At 49.5% G+C, this 22,599-nt stretch overlaps 2 protein-coding genes across 5 annotated transcripts in view; one reads left to right on the top strand and one right to left on the bottom strand.

The window, feature by feature from the left end:
- Positions 1–8,356, top strand: part of LOC115659044 (ras-like protein family member 12) — a 61,917-nt gene extending 53,561 nt beyond the window's left edge. For all 4 annotated transcript variants that reach the window (XM_030578759.1, XM_030578761.1, XM_030578758.1 and 1 more), the window contains one exon: positions 6,761–8,356. In XM_030578759.1, coding sequence (XP_030434619.1) covers positions 6,761–7,145 — 385 coding nt within the window. In that variant the 3' untranslated portion in view covers positions 7,146–8,356. The remainder of the gene's footprint in view (positions 1–6,760) is intronic.
- A 266-nt stretch (positions 8,357–8,622) lies between these two features.
- On the bottom strand, positions 8,623–20,010 carry LOC115659046 (organic solute transporter subunit beta-like). The gene is given in 5 exon segments (XM_030578763.1): positions 8,623–9,950; positions 14,604–14,694; positions 17,185–17,203; positions 17,205–17,329; positions 19,971–20,010. Coding segments are annotated over 5 exon segments (498 nt in total). The 3' UTR covers positions 8,623–9,727.
- Positions 20,011–22,599: the final 2,589 nt, after the last annotated feature.

Genomic DNA, 22,599 nt, shown 5'->3' with positions numbered 1-22,599 from the left:
CCAGGGTCATGTGATTAGAAATCCTGGTGGCGCCAGTGTCTGTTCCAACCACAGGGACCCATTGCACACACAGGGAGGGGTTTCACATTTTTCCTGTTGAACTGATTAAAGCTGGAAGGAACTGCAGGGTGTCCCCTGTTCCAGCCTCCCCCCTCCTTGTAAAGCTGACAACAATAACCTACAAGTAAATCCAGCCTGTTACTGGAGACCTCGCTCTGTTTGCCAAGGTAAGCAGCAATCACAGCTGGAGCTTGCAAAGCTCCCTACCAGCCTTTTGTGAAGTCCAAATAAGCCCCTGTCACAGATCTACTTGAACACCTCCTCCTGGGTACCCACCAGGCTGCACCCACCTCTCCGAGCCCCCAGAGTCTGAACAGAGTCCAGGCACTGTCCCTGTCTCGAGGTCCCTAGGCACGCTCTTGGGGTGCCTCTATCAAGCACCTGACAGCTTAGCTCCTGCAGTCTGACTACCTAGACACTGGGACAAATGCTGACCCCTTAGGATTCTCCACAGTTTAGGCACAGCCTTTCCCAAAAGCCCAGCTGTATGGTGTTCTTGGTCCTCAGATTAACTTTTCAAGGGCTCGCGCGTGCGCGCACGCACACACACACACACACACACACACACACACACACACACACACACACACACACTAACTAACTAACTAACTAACTAACTAACTAACTAACTAACTAACTACATGAGATTCCAAACCACTGTTGCTTTTTAATTGCACGAGAAATACATAGTGCTACACAAACATAAACCCTACATGCATTTCCCTCCCTCAGTTTCCGCAACACTTCAGAGCATTTTTCGGGCTGGAGTCAGGGCCCTCGGGGGGTGTTCAGGGTCCTTCTGCTACATAGTGCTACACAAACATAAACCCTACATGCATTTCCCTCCCTCAGTTTCCGCAACACTTCAGAGCATTTTTCGGGCTGGAGTCAGGGCCCTCGGGGGGTGTTCAGGGTCCTTCTGCTACAGCACCTGGGTTGTGTTCCCAACCCTGGAACACTCTCTCTCCCCAGGTCAGCTTGCTTTGGTCCTGCAGTTAACTGGGCCCTCTCTGTTCCGAGAGCACACCCGTCTCTTCCCCTCTCCTGCCCCAGAAGTCCTGGGTGAGTTATAAGAGTCTCCCCTCTGGAACCCCACAGGTCCTGTGATTTTTAAAAGCATCAGCGCTGGTGTTCTTTTGTCCTGTCTTTGGGGATTCTACCCAGCAGGTCCAACTTTCTCTCAACATCTTGCCTCTCTGACCCATAACCACCAGCTGTCTCCCCATCCCCTTGGATGTTTCTCTTCCCCCCCGTTTCCTCATCTGCTCCCTGAGTCTCAACAGGTTCCCCTCACCCTCACCCCTGCTGTCACCAATGTGACGACACCCCTGCAAGGACTGAGCCCAGGCTGTCTGGATCTGAAAACACAAGCTGCCGCTGCTTGAGTTAACAGTCCAGATCTGAGAGTTTGGTGGCAGCTGCATAAACCTCTGTACATGCCCTAGCCGCAGGATGTGGGGTGGGGACACAGAGATCACGAGTTACACCAGCATCCCACAGACTCCACTGCAGGGTCTCAGCGGGTCGCTCTATGCATGCTGTCCTTGTCTCATCAAGGGTCTGGCTGCCCCATCCATGGGCAGGGAAGATGGCACGGTCGTTCAGCTCATTCACCCAGAGGCTCATCTACCCATTGTCCTTTCGAGAAAGCCACTCGCCTGCTATCCCGGCAGAAGGATTAGTGCAGCAACATCCCCTGGAGAGAGAGAGCTATTACTATTAACTTATCAGGGCTGGAGGAGCCAAGACCATGGGCAGCAGTAAATGAGGGCGGATCCAGCAATCAAACGAGGCAGAGTGATAGTCTCAAATGGAGTTTCCATCTGTGTTTTGATTCACCTTGGCTGAGCGTTTCTCTGTGGTCCATGGACTGTGGTCATGTATGCTTACGGGCAGATCTTCTGGCAATATAGGCACACAAACAAGTGTGCAAAGCATGCCTACAAGTGTGCACCCAGTGCTTAATTTGTGCCAGGGCTTGCCAGGGCTGAGCCTTGGCAATTCATAGCTCCCGGCAGCTAAGGGCTTGGCAGTTCAGAGCCCCCGGCAGCTAAGGGCTCGGCAGTTCAGAGCCCCTGGCAGCTCTGGGCGTGGCAGTTCCTAGCCCCGGCAGGTCTGGCTTTGCTGTGTCAGTTACGAAAGTAAAAATATTACTTGAGCCCTGGCACCAGTTTCATTACAAATTAAGCACTATGTGCACCTAATTTAGGTACATAACTAGTTCAAGCTGCATGTGCAAACTGAGTAACTGCCCACACACATGCAACCAATGAGATAATTGCTCATGCAGTTACCCAATTTTCATGCATGTTTGTGGTTACTGTATGCGCAAACAGGCATGTCTGTGAGCCTGGCCCTTGCCGTGGTCTGTTCGTTGAGGGCCATATTTTGCTCTCCATACTCTGGCTGAGTATTCTCTCACTACAGGTAGCCCAATTGATTTCACTGGGGCTGCCCACAGAGTCAAGTCCTACTCAGTGTGAGGAATGGTAGCAGAACGTGGCCCCTGAATGATGGCTGCGCATAGCCTCAGCTCCAAGGGGAACTGGTATGGCTGATCACAACAGAAGTGCCACAGCCCTGGGGCAGGGAGTGAGAAGAAGCCACTGGATGGAGGTTTAGGATGGTTCCAATAGGATATAGCACCATCTTGCCAGGAACGGCAGTGTAACAGCCCTCTGTCCTGGCCCCAGGCGCTAACTGACACCAACCGCAGTAGCAGCTTGTTGTCTGGGCAGCAGAGATTTGTACCCCAGCATGATACCAGCTCCATCCAAAGGTCACCTTATCTGGGCGGCATTCTCCAGAAAAGGACCCCAGTGAGGGAGGGTTGAAGAGGGCATATTGACACATTCCCCATGCAGCTGGGCCGTGCCCAAGTTCCTGGAACTGCAGGGGACCTGGCAAAGGTTCTAATTACTCTCTTGCAGTGGCTTCGTTTGCTCCAGGGTGCCTGAGTCACCTTGCTCCCTGCAGGTCTCACCTGGTTCCCCTCAAGGCTACAGCTTCTGGCACAGTTTCACCTCCCTCCCAGGTCAATGCCATCAGCTTGATTGCTCCCTGTTGTTTTGTGCTGGGTGTAATGTCTGATGTAACAACAGTAGCTCAATGGGTTTCAGGGAGCTCCTTTTTCCTTCCGGCTATGAGGACAGATGAGCCTGACCTGAGCAATCCAGGCCTGCCTCTCCCTAAGTCTCCAGGGGTTCGAGAGAACAGGGCAAAGTCAGGCTCCTGGTCAGGACAGCCAGGGCTTTGGTATTCAAGGCATGGGTCAGGCCCATTACTAGCTACGATCTTCCCAGAAATCGAGGTTGCTAGGGCAGACAACAATCTCCTCAGGCTTGGGATCCAGCCAGCCCCAAGCCCCTGGGTGTGCCTCCCCTAAGGTACCCTCCCCAATCATGGCCCTTCCCCTAAGCATCTGTGTGAGCAGGAGGAGAAGCTGAGATGGCCTTAGCCCTCCATTCCCTAGGGGCCAGCAGTTGGACACCTGTGGTGGGCTTTTTAAAGAAGAGCTCAGGTAATCACTAGGGTTTCCCCTCTGGTTTTTCCCTCCCAGTTACACACAGAGTCTAGTGATTTTCTGGAAAGTGAGTTTGGGTATTGAGTTTGGGTTGGAAGGCAATGACTGATTGATCGATTGTCCAGGGGTAAGGAACAAGGTCACAGTTGATTGCCCCTATGCCATTGGGTTTGGTAGCTTTAGCATAAAGATACAATCACAGCACAGTCAGGCTTCATGTCGAAATATATGGAGCTCTGATTCCATCCTCCTAGCTTCAGTCATCACCAAATATTTCAGCGCGTCTAGCCCCTGTTGCCTGCTGATTGATTCCAGCAGCCATGGCACCTGCAAGCCAGTCTCCCTGTTCTGAAGAATTGTACAGCACATGGGTTTCTATCATATGATGCAGTAACACAGGCCAAAATGCCAAACCAGCAAGCAAGTCTATTTCACCACTACAACCCGCATGTCAGAAGGGAGAGAAGTATTCTGGCCCGAGCTGCAGAACAACATGACTCTACATGTGTGGTTCAAGGCTGAGGTCTTGGACTTTTGCATTTCCTGACATTTTCATGTTCAAATTTGCAAACTTGATCGCATGTTAATGTAGACGTTTGGCATTTAAAATCTGTAGGGCTTGATCTGCTATTGGAAGCCAATGGAAGCTTTGCCCTTCATTTTGGTGGGTTTTGGATTGGGTCCATAGTGAGTTCCTAATGAGTAATTTCATGACACTTTAATCATAGAATCATAGGACTGGAAGGGACCTTGAGAGGTCATCTAGTCCAGTCCCCTGCACTCAAGGCAGGACTATGTATTATCTAGACCCATCCCTGACAGGTGTCTGTCCAACCTGCTCTGAAAAATCTCTGATGATAGAGATTCCACAACCTCCCTGGGCAATTTATTCCAGCGCTTAACCACCCTGACAGTTAGGAAGTTTTCCTTAATGTCCAGTCTAAACCGCCCTTGCTGCAATTTAAGTCCATTGCTTCTTGTCCTATCCTCAGAGGTTAAGGAGAACAATTTTTCTCCCTACTCCTTGTAAAACCTTTTATGTACTGAAAACTGTTATCATGTCTCCCCTCAGTCTTCTCTTCTCCAGTCTAAACAAACCCAATTTTTTTCAGTCTTCCCTCATAGGTCATATTTTTTAGACCTTTAATCATTGTTGTTGCTCTTCTCTGGACTTTCTCCAATATGTCCACATCTTTCCTGAAATGTGGGGCCCAGAAGTGGACAAAATATTCCAGTTGAGGCCTAATCAGCAGGGAATAGAGCGGAAGAATTACTTCTTGTGTCTTGCTTACAACACTCCTGCTAATACAAAAAAAGCAAAGATCATTCTGGGATGTAACAGTGTTACACTGTTCACTCATATTTAGCTTGTGATCCACTCTGACCCCCAGATCTGTTTCTGCAGTACTCCTTCCTAGGCAGTCATTTCCCATTTTGTATGTGTGCAACTGATTGTTCCTGCCTAAGTGGAGTACTTTGCATTAGCCCTTATTGAATTTCATCCTATTTACTTCAAACCATTTCTCCAGTTTGTCCAGATCATTTTGAATTTTAATCCTATCCTCCTAAGCACTTGCAATCCCTCCCAGCTTAGTATCATACACAAACCTTATAAGTGTATGCTGTATGCCGTTATCTAAATCATTGATGAAGATATTGAAGAGAACCAGACCCAGAAATGATCCCTGCAGAACCCCACTCAATATGCCCTTCCAGCTTGACTGTGAACCACTGATAACTATTCTCGGGGAACGGTTTTCCAACCAATTATGCACCCACCTTGTAGTAGCTCCATCTAGGTTGTATTTCCCTAGTTTGTTTATGAGGAGGTCATGTGAGACTGTATCAAAAGCCTTACTAAAGTCAAGATATACCACAGCTACCGCTTCCCCCATATCCAGAAGGCTTGTTACCCTGTCAAAGAAAGCTATTAGGTTGGTTTGACATGATTTGTTCTTGACAAATCCATGTTGTTACTTATCACCTTATTGTCTTCCAGGTGCTTGCAAATTGATTGCTTAATTATTTACTCCATTATCTTTCTGGGCACTGAAGTTAAGATGACTGGTTTGTAATTCTCCAGTTTGTCCTATTTTCCCATTTTATAGATTGACACTATATTTGCCCTTTTCCAGTCTTCTGGAATCTCCCCCGTCTTCCATGACTTTTCAAATAATCACTCATGGCTGAGATATCTCCTCTGTCAGCTCCTTGAGCATTCTAGGATGTATTTCATCAGGCCCTGGTGGCTTTAAGACATCTAACTTGTCTAAGTCATTTTTAACTTGTTCTTTTCCTATTTTAGTCTCTGATCCTACCTCATTTTCACCTGCATTCACTATGTTAGACGTCCAATTGCTCCTAACCTTTTTTGGTGAAAACTGAAACAAAAGAGTCATTTAGCATTTCTGCCATTTCCTGTTACTGTTTTCTTCCCCTCATTAAATAACAAATCTACCCTGTGCTTGGTTTTCCTCTTACATCTAATGTATTTGTAGAATGTTTTCTTGTTACCCTTTATGTCTCTAGCTAGTTTAATCTTGTTTTGTGTCTTGGCCTTTCTAATTTTCTCCCTACATACTTGTGTTGTTTGTTTATATTCATCCTTTGTAATTTGACCTAGTTTCTACTTTTTTGTAGGACTCTTTTTTGAGTTTCAGATCATTGAAAGGTTCCTGGTTAAGCCAGGGTAGTCTCTTACCATACTTCCTAGCTTTGTGGCATCCAAGGCCCTAAGTCACTACATGCCTAACTAAGCATAGGAATAGTCCAACTGGCTTAAACCCATTGACTTTAATAGGACTACTCACATGTTTAATGTTACGTTTTTGCTGAATTGGGGTCTGAACCCTCCTTTTAGAAGGGTACCAGTGTAATAAATTGTGGCTGTGCATATCCAGGCAATAGGGTAGTTAGTGTGAAGCAAGCCAAGACCTAATGAAGTCAATGGGAGTTTTTTCATTGACTTAAGTGGATCAGGCTCTACAGCATAAATTCCTTTATCTCGTGCTCAGGTCCTCTCTATGAGCTGCCACTTTGTATCAGGCTGATGCCGTGGCTAGGGCTGGCCACTAGAGGGAGAAATGATCTCAGGCCCTGAGCCCTGGATTCAACCTGCACATCAGCTGTCATGGTCTCTGCTTGGCTCACACACTACTTCCTGTTCTCCTTCGTCAGACAGGTCACCAAAGCTGAAGGGGTGTCTCTAGCTGCCAAGTACGGGTGCTTGTTTTACGAGGTCTCTGCCTGCCTGGAGTTCGAGGCTGTGCAACATGTGTTCCATGAAGCTGCGCGGGAAGTGAGGAGGGAGATGGAGCGGAACCTGCCGGTCCGACCGCTGTTCATCACAGAGGAGAGGCCCTTCCTACACCTTGCTGCCCCAACTGCAGTGGCCTCCAAGCACGGCCTGGCTAGCTGCACACTCAACACTCTCTCCACGGTCAACTACAAAGAGATTCCCTCCGTGGCACAAGCCAAGCTGGTCACGGTGAAATCGTCACGGGCTCAGAGCAAGAGGAAAGCTCCCACGTTGACCTTACTGAAGGGCTTTAAAATATTTTAAGCCTTGGCCCCTCCAAGGGATGGGAAAGGAGCAGCCACTAGATTTCCTGGCATCCCAAGGAACCTTCTCCAACTTCTGCAGTGGCATATTTGACAATCTCCATGGCAGCAGTGGCTTACAGACCATCTTCCGTGATTTACTGACAATGCACTTGGCCTTAGAACTACAGCAAAGCACTTTGGTAGGGATGCAGCGAACAGGCCCAGGATTGAGTGCTGAAGAGTTTGAAACTTTGTCATAACTTCCTTCTAACTCACTAACTATTTGTCCAGTCCCTGTAGCTCAGTATTGACATGATATTTGTACATTAGTCCTAGCATTTGCACTGAGTGTTTGTAGAGCTATTTGTTATAACAGAAGCAGAACAGAGAGAGGGAGATGAAGCCTCTGTTATATTTGTCACATCAGCAGGATGAGAAGCTGAATGCCCTCGCCTCGTGCGTAGGGTAAATAAACTTTACATTGTTCTCCCAAGAGGCCAGATCCTCTGCTTGTACATATATATCACCACTTCTTGAAAAATCAGCTCCCATAAATGCCCACTAGCTGGTTAAACAAGAGGTGTGGCCCATGTAATAACTGAGTCCAGAGTATCTAAATGCAGTGATCATGTAGAAGGCACAAATGTAATGCTCAGTTTGGTACCCTGTAGTGGGAATATTTGGTGGTTGGAACATACGACTTCATCAGAGCCAGGATAGTTTATGGAGACGTATTGGTTTTCACAAAACTTTTGTTGGGAAGTTTTTAGGCAGAAAGAGAAAGCAGCTGAGTGGCTCAGGCATTCAGCTGGCCTGTGGGAGAGCAGATGAGTTGTCAGTACACTGTCCTGGGATGAAGGAGGCCTGGGTTAAAGTTCCTGCTTCTGGCTGATTCACAGCAGAGTTTTCCTCCCAGATCACTTTGACTCTGGCAGGCCAGGGACATGAACCCAGGTCTCTCACATCCCAGGGGCCTCTCTCTCTTTGCACCCTCAAAAGTTACCACAACGTGGAATTGAGGTACTCCAGACAAGCTGTAGTATTTGGCTCCTGTTGTCAGTGCTGAAGATCTGCAGTGTGAACACATAATGTCTGATGAATCTGGATAGAAGGTAGTCAGAGATACATGTCGGAGATAAGGTTGTTTGGGGTATCTTGACTCTGAATTTCCATACGTTCCAACATTAGGGGTTTTGGTTTTTGTAGGGTTTTTTAAAGGGTTTCTGTAACTGAAAATTTCCTAGATTTCCAGTGTTTGTTAAAATGTCAGTGTTCTAAGGTTCTGTCCCCTAAAATGACTGATATGTATTTACAGCCCTAACTGGATTGGTCTGCAAATCCAGAGATTGTATCCTATGCGACTCCCATTGAAATCAATGGAAAAACTCCCCTTTGCTTCCATGGGAGCAGGAACAGGTCCATTGTTTAGAGATCTACAAATCTCATTTCAGGCAGCTTGCTACAGCACGTGTGCAGATGAAAGTCCTTATTGCTAGTATTGTGCAGCAAAAGCTAGCAAAATGTTGACACAACCTGTTCCAAGGTCAATACATTTCATTTCATGACCACAAAGCCCCCCCTACTGGAATGTTCACACACTGCAGCTAGTATGTCTTCAAATCAGCAGTGTTTTCAATTTGCTGTTAAAGCAATAAGGTGAGGTTTTTAAATGAAATGAAAAAACATTGCAAATATAATTGCAGCAGAATAAACACTTCCAGGTACAGTGTATAAAAACAAAACCTCCGCACTGAAAGAACTTGTACCAAAAATATATTTTGTAATGCTTTTTTACAATGCAATGTTCCTTTTCAAAGACTTTGCCAATGGAATACTCCTTTACTGGGTGAATTTAAACAAAATCATTTGTGTGTAAGATTGATATATTTTCCATTTTTCTTAAATTATTTGTGGATGTCTCTATTCCATGCTCTCTGTGGAGAATGCTCAATAACACTCAACCAAGGGCAAAATTCACAATGAACAGGCCATTTTCCTTAAGAAAGGTTATGTACTTTATTTTCCTTTTTGTACCAGATTTGGTGACAGTAACTGCTCTGCTTCTGTATGGAGTTGCACTTCTCTGCAGAGTAAAGTCATGTATCTATAATTACGCAATTTCAATCAACTACTTTGGAAAATATTTTAATAAAGGCAACTTTTGATGAAGCGTCAGCACATCTGCTTAGCTTCAGTGTTTTCTCGATGAACCTTCGCAGAGTTTTTTTAAAAGCATGCATTCCCTGGCTGACCACAGTAAAATCCTCCCCCCTTCCTTGTCTGGTTTGGCTCATATAATTGTTTTGCAGGGGAAGCGAGTGACAGATGAGAGAGGGTGGGCAAAGCTGGCATGTAGGAGTAGCCTTGGAACCAAATGACAGCAGCAGGTAAGGATCAAGCCATATTGGCATCAAAGCAGGTGGGACCAGACCAGATTATCTGAGTCAAGAGCGGCTTATGCTGTGGAATCTCCTCTGCCATTTCTTTTTATTCCCCTTGATAAACTGTGCTTAACTTCCCAAGCTCCAGTCAGCATGAATTTAGATACATGACACTTGGTGAAATATTTGTCTGGGGTCTAGACTCAGATTGCGCTCGCTGTTACATGTCCTCCTCTGGCTTGTCTGCATACAGGGCTGTCACGTTGCCATCCTTCCACTGAACCAAAACCTCCCCTGGTCTTTGTCCTTTTGGCAGCAAATCTTGTGTTAAAGGATTCAAATTATCATCTTCCTTCATATCCACAAAGGGTGGCTTGGCGTCTGGCTCAGCTGGTTTGGCAGTTTTGGCAGCTTGTTCATACACGAGGATAATCTTTCTAGTTCTAATGGGGAAGGATACAAAAAGAAGCAAGAAGTGAAACCGCAGGCCCAGTGCAGGCATTCGTGCAGCAGGTGTGAAACCGGTGTAATGCGCTGCTCGGCACAGGACATACATCAGCTGCTGATGTATAGAAACCCCAGAAGCATCCAGGCGTATAAGTGGGGTGAAGTGATTTAGTACCCACATAGGCAACAGGTTTGTATAATTTTTGGTTGGTGCCCCAAATGGTGTTGCCGGCCCGTCCCCCCCTGCTCCCGCCCTGTAAGCTGATATAAAATGAAGCTACAATGCTTCGGCACCACAACATTACAAGGGTCAACTAAAAGTGGAAAGTCAGAAGCAGCACTTGCCTGCTTCAATATACGGTATTATATTTTATTGTACCTGTTGTGACAAACTGGGAATGTTCTTAATGTTTTCTCTGAATACTGTGTGGGTGCCTCAGTTTCCCCTGCAAGGTGCCAACTGAAGGTGTTGTGGACAAAGAGATCAGGTGGCCTCCTTGTCCAGAAGAGACACAAAGGCCAGAGGAGGGAGTGGCAATTTGGAGCTGGCTGGGGAAATGGGGAGAGGCCCAGAACTTGGGTCTAGACTCCCCACCATCCAAGACGGGTCTGACTGAGGAGTCCTGTTTTCTGTACCTATAAGCTCTGTTTTAGACTGTGATCCTGTCGTCTCATAAACCTTCTGTTTTACCGGCTGGCTAAGAGTCACGTCTGACTGCAGAGTTGGGGTGCAGGGACCTCTGGTTGCCCCAGGACCTGCCTGGGCACACTTGCTGCAGAAAGTGCACGGTGTGGAAGGGCAAGCTGAATGCTCCGAGGTCAGACCCAGGAAGGTGTAAGCTTCTTGCCCTGGAGACAGTATGCTCAGAGAAAGGAGGCTCCCCCAGAGTCCTGACTGGCTTTGTATGGAGTAGTTCCAAAGCATCCCAGCATCCTCTTCCACACCATGCGCTTCCCGGAAGTCTGCACAGGCACTGACACTCTCTCCTCTGGCCTTTGTCTCTTTTCTAGGCATTAGGAGGCCACCTGATCTCTTTGTTCTCCAACACCTTCAATTGGCACCTTGCAGGAGAGCGGCCCAGGCCATCAGTTGCCCGGAGACAGGGTTTCAGCCATTCTCTGTGCAGACAGCATCACACTGGCTCTCTAGGCCCTCGTCCAGACTAACCCGCGGCATCGGCGGGTTAAAATCGATTGCTCGGGGATCGATATATCGCGTCTAGTCTGGACGCGGTGTATCGATCCCCGAGCGCGCTTACATCGATTCCGGAACTCCATCAATCCGAACGGAGTTCCGGAATCGACACGGAGAGCCGCGGACATCGATGGAGCCCCGTCCAGACTGGTGAGTACCTCGATTTTAGAAATTCGACTTCAGCTACGTTATTCTCGTAGCTGAAGTTGCGTATCTAAAATCGATTTTAATTCCTAGTCTGGACGTGGCCTAGGGCTCTACAACAATCACACCCCGTATCCCACCATCTAGATCCTTGAGAAATGCATAGGGGAAACTGAGGCACCCACACAGTATTCAGAGAAAACATTAAGAACATTCCCACTTTGTAACACCTGTGTACTTTAAAGGGTGTAAAATAATCAAGTATTGTGCTAAACACAATGACACTCCAAACTGACCACCAAATTTAAGTTGCACGTTTTTCCCCTCAAGTGAGGGCTCTGGGGTGGGGCTGAGGATGAGGGGTTCATAGTGCAGGAGGGTGCTCAGGGTTGGGGTGCAGGCTCTGGGGTGAGGCAGGGCTGGGGATAAGGAACTTGGGATGCAGAGAGGCTTCCCCAGGACTAGGGCCAGAGAGGACTCCCCCACACCTTACTGGCAGCAGCAGGCTCCAGGGGAGGGACCCCTCCTCTCCCCCCTCCCCCAGCCCGGCAGCACACTTACTCTGCACCACAGTCACTGCACATGCTCCTAGGGACTCTCTTGGGTCCAGAAAGCCCACTCGCCTCCCCTATGGTGGGTACCGGGGCGGGGGGTTGCCATCACGTGTGGCCTCCCCTGCCGCTGCCCGTGGATGCCGAGGGGGAGAGCTCCCAAGCACGTGTGTGCCCCCTTCCCCCTCCTCTCTCCCTCTTCCCCTGCCCTGGTGCTCCAAGAGGCTGCCTGGGCTGATCTCTACAGCCTCAGGCAAAAGCAGCACAACCCAGGGCGAGAGGCGCTGGCTGTTTTCTTTCCAGCAGGGAAGCTCCAGGCAGGGCCAGGGGAGAAACCCAGCTCCAAATATTGGTGGAGCACAGCCCTCAGCCTTGAATATTCCTGGTGCTTGAGCCCATATAACCTGCCGCCCCTGCCCTTATATTACTACAAAGAGTCCAACGAGAAAACATCCTACACCAAATTGTCTACTCCGGGGTGGCCAAACGCTGGCAGCTCTTCTGCGGTTCAAATGCAGCTCGCAGAGCCCTCCCCTCCCGCATCCCTTCTCCACCGACCAGACTGGGATGGGGGGGGGGAAGCTTGGGGCTTCTGCCAGAGACAACTGGTGCCTGCTGAGAGTGTGGGGGGGGGGGCACAATGTAAAGCTTTGCCCCCACACCAGCTTGAGTCATGTGCCCCCCACCGGCCATGCCTCCCTTACCCTCAGCAGCCCCTCCCTACGGCTCCCAGGCGTTAGCTCTGCGGGGAACGGCAGCTGCAAAAGCAGCGGCTCTCCCTGCAGCCCCCAGCTGTTTGCACTGCCTCTCCCAGGGCGCAGCTCCCAGCTTGCCGGCTCCAGCAGCTGCTGTGCAGTGAGGGGGCCTGGCGACGCCATGTGACTTAGCAGGGCCAGCAAACTCTGGCAAAAATCGGGGGGGGGGGCACATGACTCCACTTGTCCCCCCCCAACACATCACCTCTGCCTTCTGCCCAACGGGGAGGGTGCTTCATGCCCATGGGGCGTGCCTGCCGGGCTTCAGCAGGAGCAGAGCTGAAGTCCCGGGACTCCCTACTCTGCCGGCTGAAGTCCAGAGACTCCCTTCCCTGCAGGGCTGAAGCCCTGAGCCCTAGTAGGTGCCTCTTGCGGTGCTGAAGCCCACCAGGCGCGCTAGGGCTCCTGAACGTCTGAAGACTGTCATAGGCAGCTCGGAGGGTCAGTAAGTTTGGCCACCCCTGGCCTAAATCAACTGCCTAATGCTTTGCTGCTGCTGCTGCTGCTTTTTTCTTTTAGATGAAGAGAAAACTCTTCTTCTTATAGCCTGAGCGAGGTGCAAAGATTGTTACTTTAGGAGAAGACTCATTCTCAGCTCTGTGGTACCCGCCCAATGAGTTTTAGTCCAGCAGAGTGGCGTAATACTTGTTATTCCAGCAGAACCTAGATTATGGGGATTGACACATTCTCTGATGCTTGTATCTGACCACAATTCACTCATACTGTTGCTCTAGAAACCAAACGGTGTGAAAGTTTAGTTTGAATAGGTGGGCAAAGGGGCAGCTTTATCTATTTTAGGTATTTATTCAGCTCCTGTTTTCAGATTATCTGAGCTCCTCACAATCTTTTTTAACTGGATCTTTCTGCCTAGTAGCTCTTTGAGGTAGAGGCATGCTATTATCTCCAGTTTATGTATGGGGAAACTGAGGCAAAGACAGGCTAGGTGACTTAACCAAGGTCATACATAAAGTTGGTGGCAGAGCAGAACAAGAAACTGAACTGACCACTAGGCCTTCCTTCCTGGTCTAAAGGAATGAGCACAGATCTGAGATTTCTTCCACTGTGGGAATGGGGCATTAAGATGCTAAACCTCTCTAGGCATCACTTACTTCATCCATTAAACGGGGATAACAATTGCCTGCCTTTGCATGGTACATCAGGAAACAGGTCAAAAGCATGATGGAAATGCAAAGTGTTAATTCTTATTAATCTATTATTTCAGATGTGCAAGTGATTTGTTTTTTTGATGCCTGGCACACAATCATAATAATTTATCTGCTGGCCACTTGGCAGCCGTCAGATGGCAACAGCATTCAGGCTCTACAGATGTGCAGTGCATTCAAATTAGCAACCTAGTGGGTAAGTAAGAACTGGAATCGGTTTGAAAATGGCCCTGTCTTTGTGTGGACACCCACTGGAATGATTTCTTGGATCACCTCTACTTAAAACCAATCATAATAAAGATCCCATTTAGAATAGCATGTTCCTCAACCAAAATCCCACAGGCCGTGTCCTGGTTGGTGGTGGATGGGCGTCGGGGGGAGCATGTGTCACCCACACACCTTCTGGGTGGGTTGTTCTGTCCCATCGAGTGGCACCCAGACCACTTAAAGAGAGAATTAAATGAGTCTGCTCGATGGCCTTAGCCACCAGCCAGCTGGCTTTTAACTCATGCGGGAGAGGCTCATGCTTTAAGGTCCAGAGGCCACAGGTTCGATCCCACCCGCCGACGACTGGGGTCTCTCGGCATTACACATGCAGAGAGCCTGTACACCTGAGGAGGGGGAAGCCAGTATCCCTACTCTGGCTGCCGCAAAGGACAAGCACTAAGGGGCTTAGAGCCTTGTCCTGCTCAGGAGCACATCCATGGGGCACTCTGTACACGGTTTAGCAGCTGCCCCTCTTGCAGGCGCTGCCCCAGTGTCTCTGTGGCCTTGTTCTCCCCTGTGCCCCAGCAGTGGGTTTTACAGCCTCCCTGTACCCCTAAAGTTCTGTGTGTCTTACCTGTTTGCCATGATATTTATTCCCAGAAGAAGGAGGCCCAGAAACAGAACCACAAAGGACAGGACTAGAATGGAGTAATTCCACGTGGATGCTGGCAGGGAGAAGCATTGATAAGTGACGTCAGCGTGTGCAGAGCCATTCTGACAAGCCTGTTACAGCCACGTTCTGTCGGGGGTGCTCCAGGCTGTGCGGAGTGGATGAGTTTGGTGCAAACCAGCTGCAGGATTACGGGAGTGCAAAGGGGCCTGTGCTGAGCTCCCTTCAAAGAGTCATAGAGTTGGAGGCCAGAAAGGCCCCCCATATCACCCAGTCTGACCTCCTGTAGGTCCTAGGCTACTAGCCCCACCCTGTACCTGCACACTGACCCAACCACTGAAATGAGACCAAAGAATACAACCCACAGGAGGCTAGGTGTCTTGGGGAAAGAACAGGAGAATGCTCCACTGCCCCAGGCCCCTGCAATGGCAGGGAAATGGTTAATAAGCTATACCCAGATAATCAGGGCAAGCGACCCGCACCCACAGGCTACAGAGGAAGGTGGAACCACCCCCCCCAGGTCGCTGCCAATCTGACCTGAGGGAACATTCCTTCCCAACTCCACCTATGATGATCAGTTAGACCCAGAGCATGTGAGCAAAAACCACCAGCCAATGACCTGAGAAAGCGAAGGCTTGCTGCCACCTCTGCCTCTATTGATTTCACAAGTGTTGTGAAAGGCAGGACAGTTCGCAGGGTAGCCCGTGACCTTGCAGGACCTCCAAAGTGCCCTTATGTGGCCTGCTCCTGAGGACACATCACCTAGGGTGTGTACCCCAACTCAGGAGCACCCCCCCAAGACAGCTGCTTGTCAGGAGTGTAAAGGACCTGGAAGAATTAAACCTCGAAATGGGTGAGTGGGCTTTTACCCAAACAGAAGGAGGGAGTTTAGGGCAGAAGCAGCGAGTGGAGATTATTTGTCCTGGTGTGTTATCAGCAAGTAAACACAAGCGGTCCAGACCTGAAGTCCTTACTCAGGCAAAACTCCACTGACTTTGGGATTTGGCCCATTAAAAGCTAATATTTAATGATCAAACTCCATGGCATGCTTGAGCTCTTCTGCACACTCTTTTTTGGATTTAATACCACTGTTTTCTCTACCAGTCTCTGGAGCCAGCTCCAGCCCAGGATAGACTGGCTTTTTCCGCTGGGTGCTAGAACTCTGATTCTGCCCTACAAAAGTCAAGGGGAGCTTTGCTCATGACCTCAGTGGGTGTGAGATTGACCGTACATCCTCAGGTCCACCCTCATGGATCCATGCCTACTGTTTTGCTGAAGCAGCCCATGATCACAGACCTTTGCTTCAATGGCTGGAAGACCCACTGGGCAGAAAGGTCGACCAGCACACTGGAGCCGTTTCCAAGCGGGATGTACAAATTTGCGAGGGAGATCTTGGTAATAAGATGTCCCCCATCCCACTTGTATTTGCCTCTTGATTCTAGAGCAGGCCTGCACAACATGCGGCCCAGGGGCTGCATACAGCCCGCATGGGCTCACTGTGTGGCCTGCGGGGGGTGAGTAGGCAACGGGCGGGTGAGGGAGGGGGGCTGAAGAGGCAGGCTGGCAGTGGCAGGGGATGAGGCAGCGAGCTGGGGGGGGTAGGGGGCTGAGGAGGCGAGTGGGCAGGTGGGCAGTGGTGGGGGGCTAAGTAGGCGAGCCGGGGAGGGGGCTGAGGAGGCGAGTGGGCAGGCGAGCAGTGGTGGGGGCTGAGTAGGTGGACAGTGGCGGGGGGCGAGTAGGTGAGCTGGAGGGGTGGGGGGCTGAGGAGGTGAGTGAGGAGTCAGTGGCTGACCTGTTCTACTGATCTGGTCTGGCTCCCATCCCCTCTCCAAGGGTTACAGCTGTCTGGAGGTGCTGCCTTCCACGCCTTCCTCAGTCACCCCTCATTCATTCAACAGCGCAGTTGATTACAAAGTGGGGGAAGATCTTATTCTACTTCTAGCAAAAAGATGTTTTTCTTTTACCTTAGAGGCCCGCTATAACATATTACCAAGGTTCAATTCCGCTGGGTCGATGGGGCAATGCTGGGGAAGGAGGGTTTGTTTCCATGGGGTGGGCGGTGCTGGGGGAGAGGGGGAGGAGTACTTCAGGGGGTCTGGGCGGCGCTGTGGGGGATGTTCAGTGGGGCCAGAGGGGTTCGGCCCTCAGCTGTTTTCTTTGGAGTAATATTGCCCTCGCCGCTTTACGAGTTGTGCAGGCCTGTTCTAGGCCCTGCCAGAGCCAGGAAAGGACCTAGGTTTGTAACATAGGCAGCTACCTCTGGAAAGAGCTAGTTGGGAATTTTCTGATGAAACATGTTTTGGGAAAAGGCTGATTTATCAACACTGAAATTGTTCATGGGGAAAAGAGCCAGTTTTAAAAATCACCCAAGGAAAAAAATTTTTTGGAAACTTAAAAACTCACAAGACGGGAAAACCATTTCTGGCCATCCTCTGCGGTTGGAGTAACTTCCCCCTGCTATCAGCCGCTAGCCAACAAGTTTCACAACCGGACGTTTGTTTCCCCTGCAGCCCTGACCATCTACCATGTTTATTTATGGTACTACAATCTCCTCTCCGGAAAAAACCACACCATCTCCTGTAGTTGTTCTTGAGACATAGGCATTCCAGCAGTGGGATTGCCTTCCACCTCGTCATGCATTTGTGCGCTGGTAAGAGCCATAGCGAAATATCTACCGCCCTCTGCCTTTGCTGTGGAAAAACAGAAAGATGGATGGGACGTCTGTTTCTGTTGCAAATGCACAAGATGGAAGAGCCTCACTACTGATTCACTGGGCTGAATTTCTCGTTTTTCATGTACGCTTGTGCAGGTGTAACTCAAGTATGCAGAATGGGGGGTTGTGGGCACAGCCAGTTGCATGCACAAAAGTGAGCCTGCAAACAGAGTCTAGAGCTACAAATGTGGCTCAGGGTGTCCCAGGAACAGGAATCTGAGAAATATTCGAGATTGCTCCATATGGCTCTTTGTTATTAGTCAGGTTTTCTTACTTAAATCAGGAAGTCAGTGGCACTCTTACCTTTGAGTTCAGTGAGACCAGATCTAGTTCTTTTATACTCAGGTTTTACCTAAAGGGACTCAGAAATCCCAAGTTGACTTTCCACCTTACGGGACCTATAGCATCAATACCTATCTGCGGGAGACGGCTGTCGAGTGAACAGTATTGATATTTTTTAGCTGATTGGCTGACCCTGAGGATCCTGTTCATGTGCGATACACAGGATGGTAAGAACACAGCAACCTCACTGGATATTATTAGCAAGCGTTGCATGTGTTTAGTGAGTGTCTTTTCTTTTTGGTGTCTGATGCTTACCTGGCTTCTGATCACAGACGCTCTGCCCCCTCCTGACTCGCCATCGAGAACTTGGGCTTTTTGTATTCGCCAGAACAGCTTTATTCTTATCTGCAGTCAGGTACAGGTGGGTGCTGCCCACCGAGTGCAGTGTGAAATTAACACACTCCCAGTTTGCAAGTGCTGCACTTTCACAGGGACTTGACCGCACGCTGTTGGCTCCATCTGTAGACAGACATTTCCTGGTGCCTTGATTGATCAAGGAATTGTCTTGCCAAGACCAGTGTTGGAACTCTGAAGTGGGATTACAGTCCTCTAAAAGCAAGTTCTCATCTGTCGTGCTGGCTTGTAAACACAGCTTGACGTTAGCGTTTTGAATGAGAAAACCCCGTGTGCCTGCAAAGAAACCAGAGCCTGAGCACAGTCATCCTGGACAGATGGGACAGTTATCTACAAAGCATGGTACAGACAGCAATCAAGTCAAGCAATCTTTAATGTCTACAGGGAGTAGACAGGACTCATGCAAAAGCCACACAAGCAGTGAATTGCATGGAGCTCAGTTTCCCTGTCTTGGAAGGACAGGGTCAACTCTCCTGGGATTTGACTCTGTTGTTCCAAGGAGCCTTAATGTTTCAGAGCAGAAGGAAATCCACTGTAGTCCTTTATAAGCTGCTGCTCTGCTGCTGGGGGAAGAGGAGATCCATGGCCCCATTAACATCCCAGCCTACAAACCAGCTGCTCAGCTACATCTGTGATCTGGCTCTCTGGGGATTGCAGGGAATATCAAGTTCAGTTACTAGACCTTTTATTGTTTCACTAGCTCATCGTGGGTATTTCAGTCTGTAGCGGGGTGAGCACCCACTCCAGCCCGGAACTTGGAAGGGGTTGGAAAAGTAACTGGGCCTTATAAGAAGGCCAGGGAAGCCAGAAGCACCAGTCACTCTCTGATGGGGGAGGCAGACAGGCCTGGCTGCTGGGGAACTCATCCAGGGGACCTAGAGAGAGGTAGGGCTGGGGAAAGGTCTTAGGAGCTGGGAAGCTGTAGGTCAGCAACTCCCCAGGCTGCAGGGCCTAGTTCTAGGCCCACCTAGGTATTGGGCTTGCAGAGGGGCAGCCTGATAGTGGGTAAAGGCAGCCAGTCCAGACCCCTTTGCCTATGATGCGTGGCTGATACTGCAGTGAACAGGGGCTAGATGGAGACTGGGCAGCAGCCAAAACAGGCAGAGTGGGGATAGTGGGTTGGGGGTTCCCCAGGGAGGGGAGACCCAGAGCGGTGGGGTACTGCCAGGGAGCAGCACCCCAGTTAAAGGGGCACCAGAGTCCAGGGAGGGACACGGGGGCCAGAGGACAGGTGGATCACCAGCCTGCAGAGGGCACTCCAGAGCTGGAATGAGCTAATTCCCTACAGAGACCCGGAGGCGGAGCCGCAGGGGTGAGTCTGAACCTCTACTCTGTCCTAGAACGTCTCTGCTACAGGCAGTTTGAGAAAGTCCCCCACTGTAGCGAATGAGTTTGGGTCACACTGTGCCCATGGTGACATTCGGGTAATGACCCTGACGTCAATGAGATTGCAACAGCCTAAGTGAGGGCAGAATTTGGAAGTAACTGTCGCTGAGGTTACTCTAGATTTACGCCAATACAGATTAGAGGAGAACTGGCCCATGGCTCAGCATGTAGACAGCCAAATGATCAAGGAGCTAGAGCCCCACTTGTGTAAACACATGACTGCAAAAGCACACTTATATTTACACACGTGGGTGCCGTGCGTGCATGCGCACACTCAGACAGGTACCTGCGTTTGCCAATGGCCAGATAGGCATTGAAATAGCCACTCCAGGCACAAACCTGTTTTCAAGCCAAATGTGGCCACTGGGCATGCAGATGTAGGCAAGCAACACTACACCCCAGAGTGATTCATTTTGTAACCCTGATTGCCAGTGCCACCTGCTCAGCCTGATGTGGGTAAGAGTTCCAGACAAGGAGCTGTCTTCGTGTTTGGGGGCTGCTGCTCACGCTGCCCTTTCACCGAGCAAAGACTCTACCTTGCACCAGTAGGAGGAGGATTATCCAGAGTGACTTCATAGTTGTCGGTACCATTCTGAACATGCAGAGGGCTTCTTTGAAGTATGGTACTTGGAAACCTGGGAAAGTAAAAAAGCCAAGAGGTTATGGATACTTTCTTGATGCCCTGAGAACCTGGGTCGTGGCAGTTCGATAGGATTGGAGGGCACTGCCTATATCCATGCAAAACAATGTTGCTGTTGTAAGAGGCTCAGAAGAATCAGAGATGTTAGGCCAGCATGTCTATTTCCCAGTGTCCAGCACCTGAGCTGTGTCTCATTTGAAACACATGAGCAATGGGAGATCCAGCCCATTCAGACTTATGTTCTGATGTCCAGTTTCGACGTCTGTGCTGCTTTTCTTCTCATTACACCAGGCCGAACTGACAGGATGGGATGCAGAGCTGATTCCAAAAGTCACCCAGGGAGTGGCCGTCCCCTGAGCTGCCTTTGGCTGGCTGCCAGGAGCCAGCTCCTTTCCCAGCAAGGCTCCTTTCCTCTGTTCCTTCCTCAGGTGGCAACTGCTTCCCTCACTGGCTCCCCTGCCATCCAGCACCAGCGATACATCTTGTGAGAGCATCTGCTGCCAGAGGAAAGCAGAAATGACCAAGCCTTGAAAGTGGAAAGCTCAGTTATCAGAAGGGGGAGGAGGTAGCTCCTGGTGTCAGGCTGAAGGGAAGGTGTCTCCTGTTCCTTGAGTAGCTCCTAGAAGCAGGCACCTCTCGCTCCTCTCAGCCGGCCAAGCATCCACCACCCACCCCTTAAGAAGTCCTCAGCCCCTACACTTTCTCTGCCTGTTTGTCCCACCGCCAGCATGCCTCAGTCCCGGCTGGAGGGATTGTGTTCGGTGATCGTTTAGTCTCTGTGGCCTATTTGATCCTTCGCAGCTTTGTTGAGCCTGCCAATGAGGGGGCTAATTACCACAAACGGACATGACTGTGTGTGAGGGGGATACTTGCCTGCTAAGACCTGAACTGAGCCCACGAGACTCAATTTATTCAGGCCACTAGATGGTAAAAACTTTCACTCCCAAACTGCTCTGGATTTGAACTGTGACTTACCTCTAGGTAAATGACTCTTCATCCCATTACTAATCCCTGAGCTACTCTGTCTTCACATTTCAGTAATTATTATAACCGAGATTTTTGCATCCATTCCATGCTCTTGCTTTAATTTGCAATAGCTCGGGTTGCTTCTTCTGACCCCAGAGCTACCCCTGGTAAATTGCTCAACACCATATTACGCTGCTCAATGCAGGCTAAGAAGGACCCTGCTGACTATTACATGAAAAATCTGTCCTACTGGTTATTCACCTAACGATTGCTTTTTTCTGGCCGTAGGTCATGGATTACAATTTCTTAACAATTCAAAGTTCATATTTTATGGCCAGCTAAGCATGCAGGCTCATTTCCTCATGACAGAAAGTCATGCTATAGGCAGTACATGTGCTATGTGATTATAGCACTGTCTTTTAGAGAATGAAACCTCTAAAACCCCTGTCTGGAGGATGTATTACCTCACTCTTCATTAAGTTTAAGCCTACAGATAGATCATTCACCACAGAAAGAACAAGAAAACTATGGTGTGCCACAGGAAGCAACTTATCTGAATGTTACCTCCCAACGAGAAGTCCAATGCTGAATGTTCTAAATCGTGAAGGGAAGTTTTTTGTGTAATAGCATGTTCAAATATTTGACATTTATATAGTATCTTTTAGCCCAAAATGCTTCATAAACTATGGGCAAAATCCTAAAGTCCTTGCTCAGATTAAACTCCCATCGACAGCAATGAATTCAGGAGAGTGATGTCAGAAGATTTGACCCCATAAAATACCAATGAAAGGCAGCCACCCCTGGGGTGGAGAGCAGCAACTGAGCAATGTTTTGCATATGAGTGGGAGAAGGGAAAATTTGGGTAAAGGACATTAGGGCAAACCCCCTACTGTTATGGAAAGGGAGAGGGGATCTTTTACATCTACATGTTTCTGACAGGAGCTCCATATTTAAAGCCTCATTCATCTCTCTCACACAAACCAAACTGCACTGAACTCCATTTATCTGCCTCCAGCATATGAAACCCTGAACTGAGCACATGGTTCCAGAGAGCTTTGCATTTCAAACCTTAACCACGGACTTTCAAGCTGCCCTTTCACAGTTATTCTGATGTGCTGCATTTCACGTTTAAAATCGTTGACTCTTGTTTTGATACTGAAAAGCAGCGGGCTGGTCACTAGGATGGGCTGGGCCCAGGGTGAGTGCAAGGATGTTTCACGCCCTAGGAGAAACTTCCACCTTGTGCCCCTCCCAACCCCCCCCAAAGCCCTGTGGCAGCTCTCCGCCCCCCCCGCCCTGAAGTGCCCCCCCCATGTCAGCTCCTCCCCTCCGCCCTCAGGCACGCCCCCCGCGTTAGCTCCCCACCCCAGCTCATCTCTGCTCCGCCTCCTCCCCGAGCACACTGTCACTGCTCCACTTCTCCAGCCTCCTAGGGTTGTGGCGCCAATCAGCTGTTTGGCGCGCAACCGTGGGAGGGAGATATGCAGAGCTGGGTGGCGTGCTCAGGGGAGGAGGCGGGGCAGAGGTGATCTGGGGCAGGGAGCGGTTCCCCTGCATGC

The sequence above is a fragment of the Gopherus evgoodei genome, chromosome 10 (assembly GCF_007399415.2).
Source record: "Gopherus evgoodei ecotype Sinaloan lineage chromosome 10, rGopEvg1_v1.p, whole genome shotgun sequence".
In the NCBI taxonomy this organism is placed as follows: domain Eukaryota; kingdom Metazoa; phylum Chordata; order Testudines; family Testudinidae; genus Gopherus; species Gopherus evgoodei.
This window is presented reverse-complemented; position numbering and strand designations above follow the sequence as displayed.